The following is a 25,174-nucleotide window of genomic DNA, read 5'->3' on the forward strand; positions in this document are numbered from 1 at the left end:
TAAAAAGATAAGAGTGTGACTATCATCAAACTATAAGTGAAGCCATATGCAAATATTCAAAGTGACAAGTTACTAACTCAGACACAAAACTTTTACAAGAATGTGTTATGTTTCTGGGATATAGCTCAATTGTCAAGTGCCTACCTAACATGTGCAAGGCTCTGAGTCTGATTCCCAGAATTACAAATAAATGAATATATACATACAAAAAAATTATACAAACCAGGTACCAGTGGCTCACGCCTATATTCCTAGCTTTTCAGAAGTCTGAAATCTGAAGATCACGTTTCAAAGCTTGCACAGGCAGAAAGTCCTGTGAGTACCTTATCTTTAATTCACCACTCAAAAACAAGATGTTGTTCTGTGCCTCAAGTAGTAGAGCCCTAGCCTTGAGCACAAAGAGGCACAAGGATAACACCCAGGCTGTGAGTTCAAGCCCTGCCCCCAAAAGAAATACATTAATAGTATAAGTACACACACACACACACACACACACACACATATATATATATATATATATATATAAAATATGTGATTGTTGTTCTTAACGTACTATGTTATTTCTCACCTCTTTGGTTATTCTCATATTATAATATCTTACCTTGTTATCTGATATATTGTGTATATATTTATTTGTTTATTTGAAATAGGAAAGGGAAGGGGGAAAACAAGATGGGGGAGGGGTGGAGGAAGGGAAATGGGTACAAAAACATAGAAGTATGTGAAGTAATGAACCTTCTATCTGGCGAATATAACTGTAACCCCTCTATTAGTTATAATAAAAATATGAAAAAATAGTATAAGTACACAGAAAACATGGAGAAATACAATTTCCTTAAAAGATGAAAAATGTTAATAATAATTTAATAATTCAGTTTAAAATATTTAATATTGAAAATGCAAACAAAAGTTCTATGATGAAGAGTACCTACATCAAATCAGAGGAAGCATGTTTGCTGGAGATCTTTTAAGAGCATTTTCATTTTCAGTGCCATGCTACCACATATACTATTATTATTACTACTCAATAATACTAGGAATTGAAAAAAGACATGTCGAAGAAACTTGTGTCATTTTCCAAAGGAAATAAAATGTTTACATAGTTTGAGTTGATTTTTTTCACCCTAGCATATAAAATAAAAGACTGAAACTCTTTTCCTGGAGATAAGATTCTTCCTCCACTGGAAACAGATGTGAATTCTCTCATTTAGGGACATACACAATCAAATCATTATAAATCAGCAGTACTCAATAACTTTTAATGGACAGGTGACCGGCAGATTTTAAAACTACATTCATGCAAATACATGCAGTCTGATATGGAGAACAACAAAAGGGAGAACTTGCCTTTGATATATCAAAATTTAACACAGAGCTATTGAAATCAGTAAAATGTAATTTATGAAGCTAAAAATATATAACATGTGAACAGCATTTTAAATACTCAGAATGAGATAAAAATATGATAATGTCATATTTCATCATATTTTTTATTTCTCATGAAAACAATGTACATCACAAATGTAGATGAAACAATTAGCTAACATTGAATTCATTCACATATTCATTTTCATATTTGGGGGCTAAGAATGGAACCCAGAGCTTTACTTGTGCTCTGCACATGGTTAACTACTGAGCTACAGCTTCAGCTGAGCTATCCCTTTTTTGTTAAAACATCCCTATTTTATACATCATTGCATTTGGAATAATATTTTAAAGGAGCTAAGCAAATTTTGTAATGATATTAGAATAAAATGCACTTACAATTTTCTCAGGTAAGAAGATAAAAATAAATGTTCTAAAGAACTAATCAACCTTGCCGTTTTGATGAGGAAACTAGCATCAGAAGACATAAGCTTTATCTTATTTACTTCAAGACATTTTTTAACAATTCAGAATAATTCGATATAATTCAATTAATAGTCTACCGCTTGTGAGTTAGGCCTGTATATTTGAATCCCTTGAGATGATTTTACATATGAAGCTATATCTTAATTCAGATTAAGATATGTCTGCTGCTGTTTTAGTGTTGTTCTGTGGTTTGCTTGATTGTGAAGGAATTAGTACACAATTGTACTAAAAATAGATGTCTTTGTTCAGGAAATGTATCACGAGTGAAATGGTAGACACTCAGATGTACAATTGTTCTGGCCAGGCAAAATAACAAGTAGTAAATATAATAATTCTTGCTCCTTCATGACTAGATGATAGTGACTGATTTTCACCTAAGATCATACTGAACAAAAACCTTTGACTTTGAAAATATTCTTTATCTTTTATTTTCAATCATTGCCTTAGTGGTTTAAAAAAAAAGTCAATATGTCTTTCTAAATGTGCTGTGAAGAGAACCAAAAGGGAATGGGAATACTGCAAAGAGACTGTAAAAAGGACTTAAAGACTCTTACCTCCTAACAGAGGTAAGGAGAGGGCCTGGCTCTCAAAGGAGACGTCTCCTTCCACTTGATTCCCAGCACAGACGTGCCACGGACATGCCTAGGTACCTCCCGGAGCTGGCCTTCTAATAAGAGCCCAGCCTAATGCTCTAACTTGCTTCCAGATCCCTTTGGTCACCATAGGTGTGACCATCAGGATTTCCCAGGTGGCTGCTCACACTAGGCTGAAGCAGGACAAATGACACATTACAAAGTCACACTTTTCATTATTTTACTTTTCAGATGTAGTGATTTTGTCTCTTCATGGGTCTTTGATCCTTTTCATATGTCCACAGTTTACACTGAGCAAACATGATCATAAGCAATTTTCATTCCCAATAATTTTTACCAGGAGCTTTGAAGAGCCTCCTGTGTGCTGTGGAGTACCCAAAGTTCACCCTTTTCTCTGTGATTTTGTCCCCTATTGAACTCTTCCAGCCCAGGATTCCCCGGGGGCTTCACCCTTCGATGTGCTTTTGTCTTTCCCTGATGAGAACTATATTTGCTTTGCAAAGTCTGCCTGATTCCCTATAACAGCGTCCTCCAATCCATACATTTTGCTGCAAATGACAAGACTTCATTCTCCACTATAACTAATTGATATTCCATTGTGTACTTATGTTCCCTTTTATTTACCTAATCGCCTGTTGATAGATACCTAGGCTGGTTCCCTATCTTGATTATTATGAATGGTGCCCAAATAAGCATGATGCACTAGTGTCTTTGGTGTGCTGATTTTGTTCCTTCTGGATATAAATCCAGCCAACTTTTTATACTCCATCAAAGATCCTATATATTGTTCTCCATAATGGCTGGACTAATTTACACCCCCACCAACAATGTATAAAAATTTCTTCTTTTCCACATTGTTACCAGCATTCATTATTTCTTTTTTTTGAAACTTTCTTTTTTCTTTTTTTATTTTTGATTCTTTTTATTGTAATTAATAAAAGGGTTACATGATATTTGCCAGATAGAAGGTGCATTAATTCACATACATTGATACCCTTTCTCATGTCTTGGTCCCCATTACTCTCCCCTCCACCCCCCATCTTGTTTTCCCCCCTTCCCTATCCAATTTCAAATAACCGAATACAAATATATCCAATATATCAGATAACAAAGTGAGATACTGTAACAATATGAGATAATCAAGGGACAGCAAAAGAGCTGCGAGATAACATAGTACCTTAAGGACAACAATCATTCATTATATGGCTTTTGTTTCAATATCCTGGAGGTCCTTTCAATTAGCGCCATACTATATGGCCTTATATATCAAGGTTTTGCTCTATTGCAAATCTCTGCTAGGAGAGCCCATGATAGTGAAAAATTATATCAACTTGGTTTTGAATTGCATTTTCCCTGAAGCTAATACTTATTCAAATGAAAAAAAATCTAACTTTTAGATCTGAAATGGGCTTGAATTCTGAGTATCTACACTTACTCTTAAACAATCAAACAAACAAAAAAAAGCATTAGGCACAAAAGAAATCAAAAGGACCTGGACTTTCTTCTGCTTTCATTGTACTAAGGTAAAAGGACAGAGAAACATTTTATTTTGGCAGTATTGGGGTTTAAATTTGACCTTCTACATACCAAGCTTTTGACCACTTGAGCCATATTTTCCAGTCCTTTTTGCTATATTTACTAATTTTTCAAACAGGGCCTCACATTTCTGCTCTGATCAGCTTGCACTATCATCCCCCTATTTATACCTCCATGTGTCCAGGGTAATAAATTAAATGCTTGGCTTGTTGCTTGAAATGCAGTCTCATTCATGTTTTGTTCTTCCTAGCCTTGAGCTATGCTCCTTCCTGTCTGTGCTCTTAGAATAGCTGAAATTTATAGGCAAGTGCCACTCTATCTGGTACAGAAAAATTAGTTCCAACTTAAGCTAAAAATAAAATTTTAATGTACAACAACTGCCTATTATATAAAGTTATAACACCTTAAATCCTTTCTGAAAAACTGGAATCTCCACAAAATCATAATATATCTCATTTACTATTCTGATATTAAAATATGACAGATCCTTCATGAATATAATCACAATCTCCCATAGACATTAATGTAAACTTGATAACCTTGGCATTTTTGTCACTTTTTAAAATGTATGTTGATCTCTGGCAAACCTGAGAATTCATCTTTTCTTTTTACTTTTAAGTACTTCTTTCTCATGTTGCTTTTACATCTCAACAACATAAAAGTTAAAAATTCAATATGTGCTGAAAGCAATAAGTAAGGAATAACTAGAACGACCCTCTGCAGGGTTTGGGGGAATGGTTTTGCTGTAGGCTACAATTCTTCATCTTAAGTAAGAAAGGCCTTCTAGTCTCAGAAAGGATCCGTAATGACCAGGTTTTCATCAGAATTCCTTTTCCCTTTCTGATTATAATCATCCCCTTAGAAGTCAGGGCCTCCAAACCACTAAAGGAGAACTTCAACACCAAAAGTTTGCTTACAACCTCACGAATCCCACACTACTTGTGTATAGTTGCTCAGTGAACACACACTGCTATGACGTTTCACACTGTCAGGTATGTAACTTGTATCTTCACAAAGTATGTGCATTCAGCAACCATGACTTCATAGACTGAAAGCATCCTACTAATTAGGCATCGTTAAAGCAAATAATTAGTAAAACATTTACATGTGACCATTGTACTCATACAAATCAGTCCCTTATACATGTCTTTATTAAAACCCTTAGACATGCATGTGTGAAATATCAGTAGACTTCGAACCTTCACAGAAAAGACCTTCAATTGCAAATATGTATTCTCATGTTAACAAAAAAATGTTATCTCCATGTTGCTCATGCTCAGTTAGTTGCAACAACACATGGTGCAGGTGCATCCAATCTACAGCCTTTCCATTCAGAAGAGAGAGGGAAGTTCAGGGTTAATGCTTCCAGCTTCAGTCCCTACTCTCAGGGGAAACCAGTACAAATTGGAGACAGACTTAGAAGGGGGCAGGGAGAACTACTACTCTGGGAGAGTAGACACCAGACCTGGCCCTTCAGTCTTTCAAGGTTCCTATCAAGGTGGAAATCAGGAGTTGGTTAGAACTGCTGATTGGCGTGCCTGGCTTGGTCAAATATCCAGCAGAACTCAGGCAGAGTGATTCCCTGCACGTCAGGTATGTCTGCACTTCTAGACGGGGATGTAACTCATAGTCTGAGAAGCAGGAATGCACTTGACAGACAAGCCTGACTCCCTGGGAACTCCAGATCCAGAAATCTAAGAACAGTGGGTGTCACTCTGGAATGGGGGGAAGAATATGACCTCCAGGGAAACTTAGAAAGGTAAAGAGAGCCCTGCACAGACAGTGCCTACAGAACGGAACTTACATGGGATTCCCATATACTCCATTATTATTGCTCTACAATTTAGCTTTAGCTGTCTTAAAGTGGAAAACAGTCAGAATTTCCCTGAAGCTATTCTTCATCAAGATCTCAGCTCATTTTATTATATATCTGCACTGGCTCCAGTAACACAAATATCACACTATTTCAGGATGTGATAGGAGTAACAGAGAGCCAACAGAGCTCAGTGAATACCTTGAACAGATTCGATCCCACATTCATAGATGGAAACCAAACTCTTCTCAATGTGAAAACACTACATTTCTTCAAGCCAAAGCTGCTCAGAAGGGATGCATTGGGTCAAAGGAGGTGGTGAAGATGCGGACAGGATAATACAGATCAAAATGCATACATACATATATTACTTTGCTAAATGGAAAGTTTTCAATATTTAATCTTAAAATTAAGAAAAGTGAGGAAAGGAGTGGGTTGCGATGGGTGGGTGAGAATGTTGAAAGGGATGATATTGATCAAGATGTGCTGTATTCATAAACTGCTTTGTTGAATGGCAACTCCTTTGTGCAACGACTTAAAGATAATTTTTGTAATGTTAAAGCTACCCAGAGGTTTTACAAGTTAGATCTTATTTTGAGGGCACCAAAAATTGAGTCAAAACTTCCATGTGATCATCCTGGTTACAGTGTTCACATTGTACATATATGAGTTAATTTCATCGTAAGTCCATGACCTAATTTCAGTGTTCATACATTACATGCATGAGAGCTCTGGCCTAGGAAAAAGAAAGCATGTCAACATAGATGAAGGAGTTAGGTTAGGTAAATGAAAGATAAGTGAGATTCTTTTAACTGCTTAGAGAAGGTAGATTTTTTTATATTGAAGTCAATGACAACCTAATAAATATCTTTGATATAGAAAACTTCCTATCTCAGACCAAAACAATGAGGGATTGGTCAAATGGCTGTCTACTCGCAGGGACTTTTAGCCTTCAGTATACCTGTGTTCAATCCATAAGCATGTAAGCAGAAAAGCCAGAATTTTCTACAGTGAGCACACTGGATTCCATGCAATCACTGGGAAATCACAGAGAAAAAACAGAGGTACCCGACAATGACCCAAAACCTATTCTACACATAGGTTCCAGTTTGACTCTCTGCTCTTCATTTTGCCAACAGGGGGAAAAATCTGTTTCTCAGCCAGCAATGTTGAATCAGGATAAAATTTAATGTACAAATAATGAGAGAGCCTAGACCTCTGATAGCCTTATCAATGATGGTGGCATATGAATAGAGGGGAATTAAAAATGATTTAGAAAGAGGCTGCTTAATTTTGGAAACCAAAAAGTGAAAGGGAAGAGAATTCTCAAAGAGTGTAGAAGATTAAGTGTTCCGTTAAGTCTCATAGACCGAAGTAATTCAGATGTTATACTTGAGAAAGCAGCAAATCCTCAGAGATTTCAGTGGCCAGAGGCTCCAGTAAAGTACAATCAATACCAGCATCCTTTGTGAAAATGCAAGTATGTCTCTAACTCAGTACAGACTTGTGAAACTTATATTTACCCTTGTCATGATGAATCCATCTCTGCTTGACCCAGTCAGGCTTAGTTTTCCCCCACTCCCTATGCAGTGAAGATAATAACTGGAATATGTGCTATCAGGAGTTCTGGCTATGAAATGGTTTGTTCTGACATAGGTTTGGTTATGGGATACCAGACTGATCCTATAATGATTCAAACTCTATTTTTATCAAGGTTTAAATGAAGATGCACAAATTTCATGTAAGTTAGAAACAATATTACTACAAATTTTAAATAAAATAAAGATCAGCATTTATTAAGTGTGCACTTATGCATTTAACATGTGCACATCTGTACATTTCACAATTCTTAAAAAGAAGTGTGGGAAGCATTTGTGAAATGGATGAAAGATGACAAAGCAAACAGATTGCTAATCATAATGTATAAAGAAATATCACACTGAAGCTAATGACTTAAAATCCCACTTACACATTAAATGACTGTCATCGATACATACATTCTCACAATTAAAAACAGTTATTGGAATTTTATGCCCTTTGAAAATATTCAGTGAAAAAAGGATATATAAGCAGAGCCATGAAGTTAATGTCTTATGTATACTTAAGAACCCAAGACATTTGAGATGAGGCTAGTATAATGGCACTTGGCTACTTTCCTTTTGTTAATTTAGAAAAAAATATTTTAAGTACAGTATAATTTACAATTTACTGTTATCTCAAGGACATATATGTGAATAAAAATGAGTTGCCTCACATGTGCTACAAATTTTTATTTATAACACCAACTGTGAATGTTGTCAATACTCCCTGGAGTCTTTCACGAAGTTAGTAAAGAATTGTAATAAGGGCTTTATTGTTGTCATCTGCAGGAAATAGGCTGCCTTCACAAGATAGAATTATACAATTCATCTTCTAATGTTGCCTTCAGAAAACAGTTCTTCTCCAACATCATTTATTCTCCTTGGATTGCCAGGACTGGAGGATTCCCAGTTTGGGGTTGCCTTTCCCTTCTGTGTCATGTACATTGTGGCTGTGGTGGGAAACATCACCATCTTGCATATCATCCGAATCGACCATGCCCTGCATGAGCCCATGTACTTCTTTCTGGCCATGCTGGCTGTCACCGACCTGGTCCTGACCTCGTCCACACAGCCCAAAATGCTGGCCATACTCTGGTTCCACGCTCATGAGATTGGCTATCATGCCTGCCTCGCACAGCTGTTCTTCATCCACGCCTTCTCTTCTGTGGAGTCTGGGGTGCTCATGGCAATGGCTGTGGACCGCTACGTGGCCATCTGCTTTCCCCTCCGGCACTCGAGCATCCTGACCACCTCTGTAGTGACGAGGCTGGGGGCAGCGGTGATGGTGAGAGGGCTGCTGTGGGTGAGTCCCTTCTGCTTCATGATCTCCAGGATGCCCTTCTGCCTCAACAAGGTCATTCCCCAGTCCTACTGTGAACACATGGCCGTGCTCAAGTTGCTGTGTGTTGACACCAGGATCAACAGAGCCTATGGGCTCTTTGTGGCCTTCTCAGTGGTTGGCTTTGACCTAATGGTCATTAGTGTGTCATATGCGATGATTCTGAGAGCTGTGCTGCAGCTGCCCTCCGGGGAAGCCCGCCTCAAAGCCTTTGGTACTTGTGCTTCACATGTTTGTATTATCCTGGCTTTCTATATCCCAGCACTTTTCACGTTCCTCACTCATCGCTTTGGCCATCACGTGCCCAGAGTGGTACGTGTCATGTTTGCTAATGTGTATCTCCTGGTCCCTCCCATGCTCAACCCCATCATCTATGGAGTTAGAACCAAACAGATCAGAGACAGGGTTACCCAAAGGTGTTGTAGGACAGACTCCTGAGTCAAGCAAGTATCACCGAATCCTCAAGCTGCATTGATCTGAGAATGTAATGAAGAAACTTTGCTATGCAACTGTGTATCATAACAAAAGCATCTTCATAAAGCACTGTCACAGAGGCTAGTACTTTCTATCACAGAGAGAATTTCCTGGATCACAAGAAATCTCAGTCCTCCAATGGATTGTACAAACCTAGTTCTCTTGTGCTTGTCACAATAAGGAAACAATGCTTCTTTTTGTTTGTAATATATCACTGAATATGTTAAAAGAATGTTTTTTTACAGAATATTAAGGTGAAAACTTTGGGTATTTTGCACTATTGTGCAAAAATATGTTCATATATGGTTAAAAGGAATTTAGAAACTTAAATATTTCTTTTTTTTCTTTCTTTAGTTCGTTTTGGAAATTGCTTGAGTTTGCACTTTATGTTTCATGCTTACTAGAAAAGTGTCTTTCACATTCTCTGAGCTTCCTGCACCATTTTGTTCTTGTTATTTTTCAGACTGGGTTTCACAGCTTTGCCTTGAGCAATTCTCCAGTCACTATTCTCCTGCCAGTTCTCCCCGGGAGCTGAGATTCAGCACATCCAGCTTCCAAAATTGCTGGGATCACAGTGTGCCCCTACAACCAGATCTGGGAATCGCGTAATAGAAATGGAGTTTTGATGTAAAAATTTGTTGAAAGACTTGTGCTAATTCATTATTTATAGAACAGCAAAAGGAAAACTTCAGATTCTGGAATCTCTTTATACACTGTGCCATTGAATCTTTTGCCACTTATCTATCCATACAACTATGGAAGATGTAAAAATAAATGATGTTACAGCATTAATTAGAAATAAAAATCATTTGGCCTTAAGTCGAGGTATCTTTGCTAAAACAAGATTATATATGTGTGGAAAAGTTTTAGGATTGTTTGACTACACATAAAAGTTAATGGTAACTACTTAGAACAGTGAGCTTGTAGCATTTTTATTTATTTTCTTTTAAAAAACGCTTTATTTCATTTTTTATTCAATTTTATCTGCTTTACTTGTATACAATATTGGGTTCAGTATGATCCTGCGTGATTTTTGTAATTGCCCTTAATTGATAGGGCCAGTGTTAGTATGAAGAACAGAAGTATTACAAATAACAAAATTATCATACAGAATATGTTAATTTACTCATGGCCTGGGTTAGAATAAGGATTATGGGATATATTTGAGAGTTTAAATCTCGTAAATCTAAACCAGCTCACACTTTTTTGAGTATTAGAAGAATTGTGGAATCTCTTTCAATTTGGTGAGTTCCATTGGAAAATGAATGTCAGAATAAAGGAGATTTTTTTTGAAACAAAAATGTACTCTTGTAGAGATACTACCTTGTATGTTTTTATCATTTGTGAGACTTGAACTCTGGGCCTGGGTATTGTCCCTGAGCTTTTCAGTTCAAGACTATCACCCTACCCCTTGAGCCACTTCTGGGTTTCTGGTGGTTAGTTGGAGATAAGAATATCACAGATTTTAGTGCCTCAGCTGGCTTTGAACTGTGGTTCTCAGATCTCAGCCTCCTGAGTAGCTAGAATTACAGGCATGAGCCACCACACTGGGCTTTACATGGGATGTTTTAAGGTGGTAGAAAGGTCTTTAGAAATTTGAATGACATTTAAATGTTTGTTTTTTTTTTAATTTTTAAGCCTGTATTGTCTTTACATAGTTGTACCAAATAGTTGCCGCTTTACAATGAATGAATACAATGCATCTTGATTAATGCCACCTCTTTCAATATTCTCACCCATTCCCTCATTTTTACCCCTTTACCTCTGGCCCCATCCTTCCCCTTTCAAGTACACACAAACACAGTGGTATTTTCTTTAGTTGAACTTTGATTTTGTTATATTAAGGAATTATATTAAGTTCTTCCTTGACTCTATCTCATTTCAGTTAATTTATTTGTAAACATTTGTATACTACTTTCCTTCTGACTTGACATTTTAACCCATTTTCCAAAGCCTATTTCTTCTGAGTCATCACACAGGAATTGGTGAACTCTTTGCTACTTTTTCCCACCCAAACTGAGCTGAGCAAGGTAGCAGAAGAACCCTTAGGAACTGCTTTACTATGTGCTCCAGGAAAATTAGAATGGGTCCTGAAATAGAAAATGAGGGGGAGGCAGACAGAGCAGTAGGTGCAAAGGCAAGGGCCCGCTAAGAAGCAAATTAGTATTTGGAATTAGGAGCTGATTTAGACAACTAAACAAAACTATTTTAAGAGGGGGAGTCGTACTCTACAACTTCCTAGAGTCACTGGAAGATACTGAAAATGAACCCTATCTCTGAGAATGGTAGATCTAAAAGTCACAGAGCACAGGGCCAACATTGTGGATGGGGGAATCTGAAGAGCCTTGGAAATTGACAGGTAATATCCTCCGCCCAAAATGTGGACTGCTTCGGTGGCTTTTCTTGCCCCAGTAATAACTCCTGGGTGTGGGGAACGTCACATTAGGAAACTGGGCCAACCTGCCTGTTGCCTCCTTGGGAGGTTTGGCTGTGGTTTGTGATGTAAAATAAGGCTACCTGGAACCCATGGATTGGCCCTGGCAGCCCTCTCTGACCGCACCTACCTCCCCCTATCCTGCCCACCTTTATGCTGATAGACTCCTGCATCTTACTTTAGCCCCTTGTGCTTTCCCAATAGACGAGTTTCTGTTGTGACAGTCTCCCTGGCGCGTCTATGTCTTCCCTCTGGAGAGGGAGGGCTGGGTGAAGGCAGCCAGCCAGCCCTAACCTTTCTAGGTCTTAGTCGGGGCGCGTTCTCCTTGCCCTTCCTGCAGGTCAGAAGGCAAGGAGTGCTAAAAACCCCGACACATGGGGACCTCTGTTCCCACATTCCTCAAGTCAAAGCTGAATCCCCTGAACATCCCCAGTAGAGATAGAGCTGTACATAATGTGAATATGGAGGAATGTAGGATTTATTATTGCCATGTATTCTACCCACCCTCAGAGATACTGGATCACACTCTAGACAGCTTTTAATCTACACAGAGGACCCATACTTTGCCTAGCCATATTTATTCCCTAGATCATTTATTTCACAACAGATAGGCATTTTTATCATACCTTTGTTTTAAATAATGTGTCTGAGTAAACATCATCCTGTTTTAGGCAATTGATTCACAGGTTGAACTCCCTGTCTCTGGCTGCTACATATGCTGTTTCTCAGTGCATTCTGAGTTAATGTGGGGACTGTCAGGGCTGTCTAAGGGTACAAGAAAATCACTGCCCGCTCTCATAGTTACTGCTTCTTATTCTGGCCTATACTCTATGATGGCCCAACTACTGGCAGAAATTGTAAATTGTATCACGTCATGTGGTGCACAATTGAAGATATTCTATTAATACAACTATATATATATTTTGCAAACAAATATCCTACCTATCCCACAGTCATAGACTATGCTCTGATAAACACCAGGGTGAGATACATTTTAACGAAGAGCCAACTAGAACTAAACCTAGACTGTAGTGAGCCTTTTTACACTATACCTACCATCTCTGTATGGATGTCAGATCTATCCAAGGTAGATCTAGTTGAACATGCCATACCTCTTTATATTACAGGTTCAATTATTCAGGAGGTTTCTGATGCATTTGTTTTTACTTAATATTGCTTTAGTAGCCTCATTCAGTTTTTTTCACTTAGCAGAAAACTAATCTAGTAATGACTAAACTTTTTTAAAAAAATGGCCTTTAGCTGCTGGGCATGGTGGCTCAAGCCTGTAATCCTAGCTACTCAGGAGGCTGAGATCTAAGGATTGTGGTTCAAAGCCAGCTCCAGCAATAAAGACCCTGAGACTTTTACCTCCAATTAATCATTAGAAAACAGGAAGTGGGGGGCTATGGCTCCAGGGGTAAGGGGGGGTAGCCTTGAGGTGAAGAGCTAAGAGACAGCACCCAGGCCCAGAGTTCAAGCCCCATGACCAACTTAAAAAAAATCGCCTTTAGCTCCAATGTCTCATTTTTTAAATCCTTAGAGTTAAATTTCTTGAAATCATTACTTGATTGGGAGAGGTATTTATTTATCATAGTGGCAATTTATCACATATTTGAAGGAAAGAGTAATTCAACACATATGAATATATTTGTAATAAATGAACTTTTTATGCTATATTAATATACTGATACATGTATTTCTAAATTAATAATCTCTTACATTTCTTATGTAAGTATAGTATTTATAGTGCACAGCAAGGAAATGTTTGTGAATCTGTCATGAATATGTGTGTATATAAAAGGGATGAGAAGAACAAATTGTCTACACATATGTGCTTGTGGTACAATGAATTTATCTTTGAATTTCGCATGCTATGATTGTATGTAGTGACACAACATCCTTTAAAAGCACTATCATTTAGGACTTACACTTGTTAGTTTATGTGCAAAAAATCCATACACATAAGGAAATGTACTTTAGTTTCTACATGCCTTTTCATGTGAACGTACATACATATCTCACTAAAAAGATATTGCTTCTCAAAAAGGCATGAAGAACTTGGTGTTAGGAATGGCTAGTAGAAAAGTCAATCCTTTCCATAATCAACCCTATTATAGGTTCCTTGTGATTTATGAGTTTCAAAGCTGATGACTATACAGGATGCAATAAGAACTAACAAATGAGTCTCCCGTGGTTTTTAAATTTTTATTTTATTGTCAGGGTGATGTATACAGGGGTTACTGTTACATTTGTAAGGTAGTGAATACATTACTTCTTGAACATTGTTACCCCTTCCTATGTTTTTCTCCCACTTTCCCTCACCCCACACCCTCCCAAGTTGTAAAGTTTATTTCCAACATATTGTCTTGTGAATAACGTTGCTACATTGGTTCACCTTTTGTCCTTTCTCGCATCCTCTTCTTTGTCCTCTTCCCTTCTCTAATTCAAATAAATAAATAAATGTATATACAATACACAAGTTACCATAGTCAGATATAGCAACACTAGGGTATAAGCCATAAAGAAAAAAAATTTAAGGACTAAAGAAATAACTTCACATAGTACATTAAAGACAACAACCACAAAGATAAACCTCGTTTTCACATCCTGGAGTTCATTTTGCTTTGGCATCATCCTTCATGACCATCTGCATATAGCTTTTGAGCTGTGACCCTTGACTAGGAAAATCCCAAATGCATACTAATTGTTACACATAAGGGAAACCATGGTGCCTACATTTCATAAATAAGGCCATACTAAACCCACCAGCACAACCATATTCATTGCAGCATTTTTTACCATAGCCAAGATATGGAACCAACCCAGATGCCCCTCAGTAGATGAATGGATCAAGAGATGTGGCACTTATACACAATGGAATTCTATGCTGCTATCAGAAAGAATGACATTGCCTCATTCGTAAGGAAATGGAACAGCTTAGAAAAAGTCATATTAAGTAAGGTAAGCCAGTCTCCCATGTCTTGAAATTCAATCTCCAGAAGACTTACAAGGATTTCTGGGATATGTTGATGAACCAGGTAAGGGTGATTACCACAGGCTTTTAGCCATGCTTAGTCTGCCGTTGTAAGTTTAGGAAAGAAGCAGAGATGGTAATGATGTTATTGACATAAAAGTCTGAAGTTCTTCTGTATCTATGTGGAAATCTTACTACCTTGATAGTCTCCAATAGATTGTGTGGAAATCTTCCCACATGGGTAGTCTTCGATGGTTTGTCAATATTCTAGTCAAGCCACAAGCTAATATATGCATGCTCACGGGCAGACACATTGGTATGCCATCCCGTGCTATCATGGGCAGTCAGTTGTGTCATTCAGAAAGTCAATACATCCAGTGACCACACATTTCCAGAATGATTTCCATGTCCTTCAGCATACCACAAATAACCATATATTCTTTTGTTATATTACTTTTTTATTAAAGAATTTATTAACATTGATTCTTACATCATATTTCAAATGACAAGTTTAACAAACAAGTATTCAAGAAGGGACTCTCTATGTACAATCACTGGCACTTAGATTTTAGAACATAATTAAAATTAGGCTGAGGGTTTATATGTCATAGATACATATTAATCTATGTAATAAAACATGTTTATAGTCATAGGTAAATACCCATATATTCTTTTGTATATACATTAGTTTATATACATACTTGCACATCAGTCAAGTCTCCTATGAATCTATGTCCTGATATTTACCCATATATATTTACACACACAAAATAATTATCCACTTTCTGGTTGCACAAATATGTCTTCTATTATATATACTCTCACAAAAGGTATAAATGTATATCATACTTTTAATCTCAAAAAAATCTACACACATCCATTTTGCATTTGTGTATATTCAGGACAGAAGAAAAGAGTTAACATTTTGTGTTTCAATACCTACTCTCTGAGGAAACCTGTATATGTTAGATGATGGGAATTGGGAGAGTGGAGAAAGCTAGTGCATTGGGAATGAGCAGGATATGCACAGTCCTTCAAACAGGCCCTGATCTGAGCCTTCTGCAGAAGGCTGACCCCCAGGGGCTTATTAGAGTTGCTGATGGTGATGCTCAGCTGGGTCAATAAAAAAAGACACTCCCAAGGTGAAAGACTCCTCATCTCAGGCATCCCTGCCTTCTCCACAGAGCAGTGGAACTCACAGAATCTCCAAAAAGCAAGAAGATGTTCCAGGTAGACAGGCGCGATTCTCTCAGAGCTCCAGCTCCAGAGGTCTATCGACACTGAATTTCAACCTCAAAAGAAAGACAAAGAATCAAACACCCAGTATGTCTTACATAGAAAACTAGCAAGTTTGGTCGGCTGTATATGTGCATGAAACTTCTGTGAAAGAGATTGTGCCTAAACCCCATCTTCTCTACATTTTAATTTTAGATACCCCAGAAAGAAAATATATACTCTAAATTTTGAAGACTATACTATTTAGCAAAGTATCAGTTTTATTTTAAGCTACAATCACTTGAATGCCTTCAGCAACACAGTGGACTGAAAAGCAATTATTTTCACAAGGTACACAGAGAAAAAGATTTTCGACACAGCCAGGGCAGCCATCACTGCATTCTAACAACTGCTACAGAAGAAATCAGGGTATTTCTCAATTTGATAGCAATGTTTTTATAACTGTATTTCCTGAAGTGAATAAAGAATAGTGTCTGTATGAGATAGATTTTATTTTATGAAACACAAATACTTTAGTCAAACCCAGATGCTGGTGGCTCACATCTGAATTCTAGCTGATTGGGAAGCTGAGTTTAGAGATTTGGTGATTTGCAGCCATCCTGGATAGAAAAGTCCTTGAGACATTGTATCCAAAGTAACTGGCAAAAGGCTAAGCTGGAGGTGTGGCTCAAGTGGTAGAACAGTGGCTGTGGAAGACCAAGCTGAGTACAGCCATGAGGCATTAAGTTCAAACCTTGAATCAGAAAGCTTAGACAAGGATACAAAATTCAGTCACTCTCATTCCAATATATGAAATGACTATGACTTTATTTAGTGTTCAGTGTGTACAATGCCAGTGTGAGTTCTGGTCTATGAGAAAAGATAAAATGTGTATTTAATAGGTTTAGCAGAAAGTATATTAGGCAAAAAGGAAAATTCTGTTTTTCTTTTTCTCCTTTGGCATGCCTCTCTTTACCCTTAAAGCCAATGAAAACGAGACAAACAATGTTTCCAAATTGAAAAGCCCCAACACTTGACAAAAATCACCAATGGCTGGTCAGATCCCTACCTATGACACATGACATGAAGCTCCAAATCTATTTCTGTTAAGTCCAAAAGTTGCTGAGTGAAACAACAATGAAGGGAGTAGATTTCCAGGATGCTCAGGGAATTGTTTGGAGAGGAAAACCGAGGCTCTGGTAATGATGCCAATCTAACTCCTGCTGCAGACTGAGATCCCAGACCCTCTATGCTCCTTCACTGTCCACTAAAGAAAGGAAGCCGGAGAGGAGAGAAGAAGCCAGAAAAATGAATGAGGATGGCAGAGCAGTTTCCAACCAGAGCTAGCAATGACCCTTGAAAAATTACTAGGAGAACCCATGCGCCGATGAAGAAGAGAGGAAATGGGTTTTGGAAGGGGCTGGGAAGGAAGCCATCATCCATAAAAAGTGAGAAAGAATAGGTAAGTCCTCATTAAAGCTCATAGGAAAAAGCTAATCTTTTTTTTTCACGCTTCTCTCTACCTTATCCTGTACTAAATGACAAGAACTCCTTGTTAAAATGTCCAGAGGGAAAAAAAAAGATTCTAACCCATTCCTTAAAAAGCAATTATACTTGCCACTAGTATGTTCTCATCTGGTTTTACTACCCAAAATCTGTTTTAAAAACTACCAGAATCCTTTTTGTTAGAAAACATTAATATTTGGTATCAGTTAAATTATTATCATATAGCTTTGAATCCAGTGGTCTAACGGCACAACAGTACAAGCCACAACCTAACAATGGCTATTTTGATATTAACATCTGCAGAGCATAAATAACATAAGAACAGACAACCTCCCTGATGTTCACTTCAAGGAACATCTCTGCACATCCGGAGTTCTTCATCTTGCTTGGATTCCCAGGTCTGGAGGATTCCCAGTTTGGGGTTGCCTTTCCCTTCTGTGTCATGTACATTGTGGCTGTGGTGGGAAACATCACCATCTTGCATATCATCCGAATCGACCACACTCTGCATGAGCCCATGTACCTCTTTCTGGCCATGCTGGCTGTCACCGACCTGGTACTGACCTCGTCCACACAGCCCAAAATGCTGGCCATACTCTGGTTCCACGCTCATGAGATTGGCTATCACGCCTGCCTCGCGCAGCTGTTCTTCATCCACGCCTTCTCTTCTGTGGAGTCTGGGGTGCTCATGGCAATGGCTGTGGACCGCTACGTGGCCATCTGCTTTCCCCTCCGGCACTCAAGCATCCTGACCACCTCTGTGGTGACGAGGCTGGGGGCAGCAGTGATGGTGAGAGGGCTGCTGTGGGTGAGTCCCTTCTGCTTCATGATCTCCAGGATGCCCTTCTGCCCCAACAAGGTCATTCCCCAGTCCTACTGTGAACACATGGCCGTGCTCAAGTTGCTGTGTGCTGACACCAGGATCAACAGAGCCTATGGGCTCTTCGTGGCTTTCTCTCAAATTAGTGTGTCATATGCGATGATTCTGAGAGCTGTGCTGCAGCTGCCCTCGGGGGAAGCCCGCCTCAAAGCCTTTGGTACTTGTGCTTCACATGTTTGTGTTATCCTGGCTTTCTATATCCCAGCGCTTTTCACGTTCCTCACTCATCGCTTTGGCCATCACGTGCCCAGAGTGGTACGTGTCATGTTTGCTAATGTGTATCTCCTGGTCCCTCCCATGCTCAACCCCATCATCTATGGAGTTAGAACCAAACAGATCAGAGACAGGGTTATTCAAGGGTGTTGTGGAAAGTCTCCTGAGCTAAGGATCACAGCACAACACCCCTCTTGATGTCCCCAGTTCTTTTAACATGATAATGCAGACTAGCTATTACTTATTACCATAAATTCATTTCTGTGAATAACTACCCACTTGTACTCTGAAAGGATGAGGAACAATTTTCAGGATGCAAAGAGTGAGAAATCTGAATATAATACATAATAAAACTTAAGTTGACTTCTGTTACTCAGCACAAGAAGTCAGTCATTGTTTTCTAATACTGAATCTATGAATATTTTAAAAGAATGACATCTTCCAGAGGTAATTGAAGAAATGTTATTCATAACTATCCATTGAGATATACTTACATATTGCCTAAAAGAATATAGAAAATGGCTGAGAGTGTGTCCTAGTGGTGGTATGTTTTCCTAACATGCACACCATAGCCCTGGGTTCGATTTCTCTGTGCCACATACACAGAGAAAGCCAGTAGTATTGTATCTCAAGTGGTAGAGCTCTAGCCTTAAGACAGCTCAAGGATAGTGCCCAGGTCCTAAATTTAGGCCCCAGGACTGGCAAAAAAAGAATATAGAAATTGACAACAAGCAGTTAAAGATACATACATTTTCCTTATGTCTGAATCTCTTTATGGAAAAAGAATTGGTGAACCAAAATCCTGTGTAAAACATGAATGAAATCCTTATTTATCCTATTCTTTGAAAAAATAAAGCAGTGTGCAACTGAATGGTATGTACCACTTAACTACTATTCTTGTAATATGTCAAGATATGAAATTGAATAACATAAAAAATAAGTAAAAATTAAATTACAAAACATTTATCTACCTACTATTTTAAGAAGGCGTACTCATTTTGAAGAATAATATGAGAAAGTGATATTAATGCTAATAACAGACACTTGGATTACTGACGCTTGTGAAATATACATTTTCCTTTTTCACTTTAAAAATGCAATTTTTATATTGTGCTTAGTATGTGTTTATTGTAATTTACTAATAGACGTTCATGTAATAGCTCCACATACCTTTGCAATTTTAATCTCTGTATAATTTATATGGAAGTGAAAAAAAGTTGTTAAACAAAAACCTATAGAGGAGTTTAATTCATTGCCAAAGCCTAGGAGAAAGGAGGGAACAAGACTACAGAATTGATTAGGAGACACAAAGTCTTACACATCCAGTTATAACTTTTCTGAGACTATTAGCAATGAGTATAAAGTTAGCTGAAGAGTTGGTCTCAGTTGCTCAGTTTCAGAGGAAACTTGATTTCAGAAGGAAAGGGATAATTCAGAAAAGAATGAGGAATATATTATAATATACCATTTAAGGTAGTAGGATAATCCTTAGCAACTATTACTATCATGTAAAATAATATTAATTTCTTTTGGAATTAATATTATGAGAGATTTTTAGTATTTCCTTTTGAGTCCTTGAAATGGATCAGTGATCACTCCCTTACTCTTTTCTACCTAACCTAAGGGGCACAATTTACCAGAACACCGGTGGACAGAGGTAACATGATTGCCAGGAAGGTTGAACTAGCTCCTCATTTGGAAACTGGGAGGAGCAGGCAGACCTTCATTCAGCTAGAAAGGCCAAGTGCCATGAAAAGTCACCAGGTGGAATTTAGGACTGATGACAAGTTTAAGGCCACTACAGATACAAGACTCTAAAAGTGAATATCATACTTTACAACTAGAAAGGCACTGAAACTGATATTGATGATTAACACTATTGAGCAATGCTGTTTTATACTTAGTCAGAGCAAAACATTATGAATTATGAGATTTTGGTGATGTCTTCCATCTCTCAGTATAGGCTGGTTTTCTGATCGCTTTGCCCCAGCGGTAATTTCTGGGAGTGCTCATTCTCAGGCCCTGCCATCCACATTTACATCCCATAGAGAACCCAGAGAAGACACAACTTAAAACATCCCTAAGTACAGGGATGCAGAAGTGACTGTTGCAGTGTCTCCCAAACACCCACAAAAATTGAAGAGTGGTATATGAGGAGTTATTGTCCTCATTTAAGACCTATGATTTGCCTTCTCTTTTCACCCCAATATGTTCTTAGAATTGAAGCTCAGATAATAGGCTGTCTTCACTTTTGTTGTTGCTTATGGTCCCCATAGGCATAGGCTTTCTTGTGTCTCTATTTCATGATGGATCTGGTGGGATATCTTCTTTTGTTATATGCTGTAGCCATGGAATGTGCCATCTTTCTTCAGCTGCTCAGCATTGAACATGTCTCCATCAGTAGAGATGGTAAAGATTTTCTGCACAAATGAAGGAGATTCTATTCTCTGATCTATATCCTATGCCCCTCCTACCTAAATGTTATCACATTGTCTATGTATTAGCCACTCTAATTTTACAAATATTTTTCTTCTTCCAAAGACCATGACTGACCCACGTTCTTCCATGCTGTGCTGGTAAGTACCAAGGTCAGGTATTATTAATGAATGAAGAGCTAATATTTTCCCTGTCTGCTGTCCATATGTGACTACTATGATCTCTCAATTACAATACCATCAAACTTCCTCTATAACCATATACTAAATATCACGTGACTCACCTCAATTGTAGTCTTAGTGACCTGACTTGTCTTGTGGGTAGCAGGAAGTTTAGTTTGATAATGAAAAATCTCTTATAGCACCCAGAAAATATCATTCAGTGTTTGTCTCTTAATATTTAAATTAAAATATTAGATGTACAGAAAACATGATTTTACTTAGAAAATGATTTGCTTGCCTTTGTAAAATATCTCATATATTTGATAGTAAGTTCACGCTTTGTGTGTTGTAAGATGTAATTGCAGAAGACATATTTGTGAGCTTCACTTTTAGGTCCTCCAATGATGTTTTTGGAGGGGGGGGATTTTTTATTGTAATGTTTGCAGTCCTCCCCCCTTCAGTTTATTCACCTTTGTCACTGTGGGGGTTTTTTCAGCACCTTTTGTCTTGTATATAAGTTTACCTGATTTGGGAATGAGAAGGGGAAGCACAGAAATGTGGAACAAAGGGTAAACTAATTCAGCAGTGAAAATCACTATACACTATGTGGGAAATGAACTATACAACTTGTGGGGAAGGGATCGGAAGAGGAAAAAAACTGGGAGAAAATGAGGGAGGGAGTGATACTGTTCAAAAAGAAATATACTTATTACCTGACTATGTAACTATAACCCCTGTGTATATCCCCTTTACAGTAAAATTTAAATTAAAAAAAATAAAGCTTGTTATTTGAAATAGGATAGGGAAGGGGGGGAAACCAAGATGGGGGGTGGAGGGGAGGGTAATGGGGACCAAGACATGTGAAAGGGTATCAATATATGTGAATTAATGCACCTTCTATCTGGAAAATATCATGTAACCCTTTCATTAATTACAATAAAAAAGAGAAAAAATAAAGCTCAAGGTAGGAAATATTTTATTTGATGGGTCAAATGAGTTTGTTACAGATTTTCTTTTTTTTCTTTTTTTTTTTTTTTGCCAGTCCTGGGCTTGAGCTCAGGGCCTGAGCACTGTCCTTGGACTTTCTCAAGGCTAGAGCTCTACCACTTGAGCCTCAGCACCACTTCTGGCTTTTTTTTTCTATGTATGTGATACCGAGGAATCGAACCTAGGTCTTCATGCATGCTAGGCAAGCACTTTAACCACTAGGCCAAACTCCTGGCCCCAAGATTTTCTTACTCTGTCATTTTCATACAAAAGTGAGAACACATAAATGAGGGTAACTGTATTTCAATTAAAAATGTTTCATGAATATCTTTCCATAGCTTAATATTCTTATTTTATCAGATACTTCTTATTATTTTTTGAAAATACTCAGGATAATCTACTGAGGTTTAGTTTATTGATGAATTTATGGGTACGTTAGGGTAATCATGATTGAAATATTGTATTGTGGCAGTTTCACATATAGATATCTATGAAGCAGCGTGATAAAGGAAAATACTTAAAATTGGAGTTTTGGGTTGCATCCTTTCTTTACTTCATGGAAAAGAGGTTATCTTAGTTAAGTAGTTGTACAGAGGCTTGGGTACGTGTTGAGGTATAAAATCATCAAGGTTGAGGCTCATGTCTGAAATCCTACCTGCTCAAGAGCTTTAGAGCTGAGGTTCTTGGGTAGAATCCAGCACAGGCAGGGAAGTCCATGAGACGCTTTTCTTCAATTATCAGCAAAAAGCCAAAAGTGGAGGTTCAAATAGTAGAGTACCAGCCTTGATTAAGAGTAAAAGCTAAGGGATAGTACACAAACCATGAGTTCAAACCCAAGTACCAGCATAAAAATAAAGATAAATGTACAAAAGAGTTCTCTGAATTAAATATGGCTAAATAGTACATGCTTGTTAAATGAAAGAGTAAGGCAAATGAAGTCAATTGGATTTTTGTGCTTTTCTATATGCTTGAATTACCTCAGAACTTAAAACTCTAAAAATTAAGTTATATCAAGGAAATAGAAGTCATATTCCTTTTCAACACACAAAAAAAATCAGCAAGGAATTGAAAGGACCTCCAGGATATTGAAACAAAAGCCATATAACAAATGATTGTTGTCCTTAATGTACTATGTTATCCCTCATCTCCTTTGCTGTCCCTTGGGTATCTCATATTGTTACAGTATCTCACTTTGTTATCTGATATTTTGAATTTATTTGTATTTGGTTATTTGAAATTTGATAGGGAAGGGGGGAAAACTAAGCTGGGGGGGTGGGGGGGAAGGTAATGGGTACCAATATATGTGAAAGGGTATCAATGTATGTGAATTAATGCACCTTCTATCTGGCAAATATCATGTAACCCTTTTATTAATTACAATAAAAAATATAAAAAAAATCAGCAAGGTTGGAAGAAGGGATTTAACCAAGTCTTGAGAATTTATATATGATGGAAACATTGAAATAAAAAAGGACAAAAATATCTAACATTAATTACCAGGTAGTACTCACAGTATGGATAGCAGTCACTAAGGGTCTCCTGTTACTCTTCTACTCAACCTATGGTTAGAGTTATCGTGGCAGAGATAGGGATAAAAATAAGGATTCCCTTAACCAAGTCTAAACTTGATAAGAACATTTGTAAATGAGGGTTTCCCACATGCCTGGAATGCTAGAAATATGATTAACAACCTTAAATGTTCATCCAATAGGAATGAAAACAGATACTGACCACTTCATGCCCATTTCATACTTGCATAGGTCCATCTGTCAAGAATCAAAGTCAAATCGTATTGATTCTTAGCTTTGGATTTATTCAGCAATGTGACAATTTTAGAAGCACATTCGGAATAAAGAGTTTTGACCAAACAAAATTCAACTCATTAAGGTGATCTTTTGTGTGTCATTAAGAACAACTGGCTTATTTAGGAACACCTCCGTGTTAAACGTAGACTTTTGAAACTGTCTATAGAGCCTGAACTACTACTTCGTATGGCTCTAATGATGATTGAAACCACAAATAGTCTGTTTACAAGTATCACAAATTCATAATTTTTATGGCATTCTTAGAAATGTACTGGCAGTATAGGTTTTAAAAAATATATCATGTACCCAACCAAATGCACAGGTTGGACTCTGGGAGGCCTCTGTAGTACTTCAGGTGGGAGAAGTAGTCCATTCTCCCAATGTATGCAATCCTACATGCTCTTCCTAGTCTGATATAACTGCTGCTCAGATCTGGCATTGCTTCTGCATTAACACCTTGACAATAGCCTTCCGAATCTGCTTAGTTTTGACACTGTAGATGATTGGGTTGAGAACAGGAGGGATAAGTAGGAAGACATTGGCCATGACGGTGTGGACAAATGGTGGTGCAGAATGGCCATAGCGGTGGACCAGGGACAGGCTGATGAGAGGAATGTAGAAGATGGCCACAGCACTGATATGGGATATGCAGGTATTGAAGGCTTTCTGCCTCTCCTCCAAGGAAGCAATGCTAAGCACAGATCGGATGATCAGGATATAGGAGAGCAAGATGCAAGGACAATCAAATCCTGTTGTGGAGAACAGGGCAAAGAGTCCAAGGATGCTGTTGATTCTGTTGTCTGGGCATGACAGCTGAATGAGATCAACGTGGTAGCAGTAAGAATGTGAAAGGACTAGAGACCTGCAGAAGGACAGCCTTTTGACAAACAACACCACAGGAAGCATGACAGCCACATTCCTTATCAACACAATCACCCCGATTTGGGCAATTCTGGCATTGGTAAGGATGGTGCTATATCTCAGTGGCTCACAGATGGCCACAAAACGATCAAAGGCCATAGCCAGCAGCACCCCAGACTCCATGAAGGTAAATCCATGGAGAAAGAACATCTGGGCAATGCAGGCATTTAAGTTGATCTCCCGGGCATCCAACCAAAGGACACCGAGAGTAGTAGAAAGTGTGCACAAGGACAGGCTCAGGTCTGTGGCTGAAAGCATGGAGAGGAAGTAGTACATGGGCGTGTGGAGGCTCTGCTCACGAAGGACCACCAACAGGATCATGCTGTTTCCAGAGAGGGCGATGACATACAGGAGACAGAAGGGAATGGAGAACCAGACCTGGTCTGCTCTCAGGCCTGGGATACCAGTCAGGAGGAAGATCACAGGCTGACCACTGGTATTTCTGAGGACCAGCAT

At 38.1% G+C, this 25,174-nt stretch overlaps 2 protein-coding genes and 1 pseudogene across 2 annotated transcripts; 2 read left to right on the forward strand and 1 right to left on the reverse strand.

The window, feature by feature from the left end:
• The first annotated feature begins 8,208 nt into the window (after positions 1 to 8,208).
• On the forward strand, positions 8,209 to 9,150 carry Or52r1 (olfactory receptor family 52 subfamily R member 1). Its single transcript, XM_090349078.1, has one exon. The coding sequence runs from the start codon at positions 8,209 to 8,211 to the stop codon at positions 9,148 to 9,150; it is 942 nt and encodes a 313-aa protein (XP_090205204.1).
• An 8,502-nt stretch (positions 9,151 to 17,652) lies between these two features.
• Positions 17,653 to 18,521, forward strand: LOC150053404 (olfactory receptor 52R1-like; annotated as a pseudogene).
• A 5,702-nt stretch (positions 18,522 to 24,223) lies between these two features.
• On the reverse strand, positions 24,224 to 25,174 carry LOC150053405 (olfactory receptor 51F2). Its single transcript, XM_090349079.1, has one exon. The coding sequence runs from the start codon at positions 25,172 to 25,174 to the stop codon at positions 24,224 to 24,226; it is 951 nt and encodes a 316-aa protein (XP_090205205.1).

This window comes from Megascapheus bottae, chromosome 16 (assembly GCF_031878675.1).
Source record: "Megascapheus bottae isolate mThoBot1 chromosome 16, mThoBot2.hap1, whole genome shotgun sequence".
Lineage (NCBI taxonomy): Eukaryota > Metazoa > Chordata > Mammalia > Rodentia > Geomyidae > Megascapheus > Megascapheus bottae.

Bases quoted from the DNA above. Each gene is read 5' to 3' on its own strand.
- LOC150053405 (XM_090349079.1), bottom strand. From the start codon at position 25,174: ATGCTGGTCCTCAGAAATACCAGTGGTCAGCCTGTGATCTTCCTCCTG.
- Or52r1 (XM_090349078.1), top strand. From the start codon at position 8,209: ATGTTGCCTTCAGAAAACAGTTCTTCTCCAACATCATTTATTCTCCTT.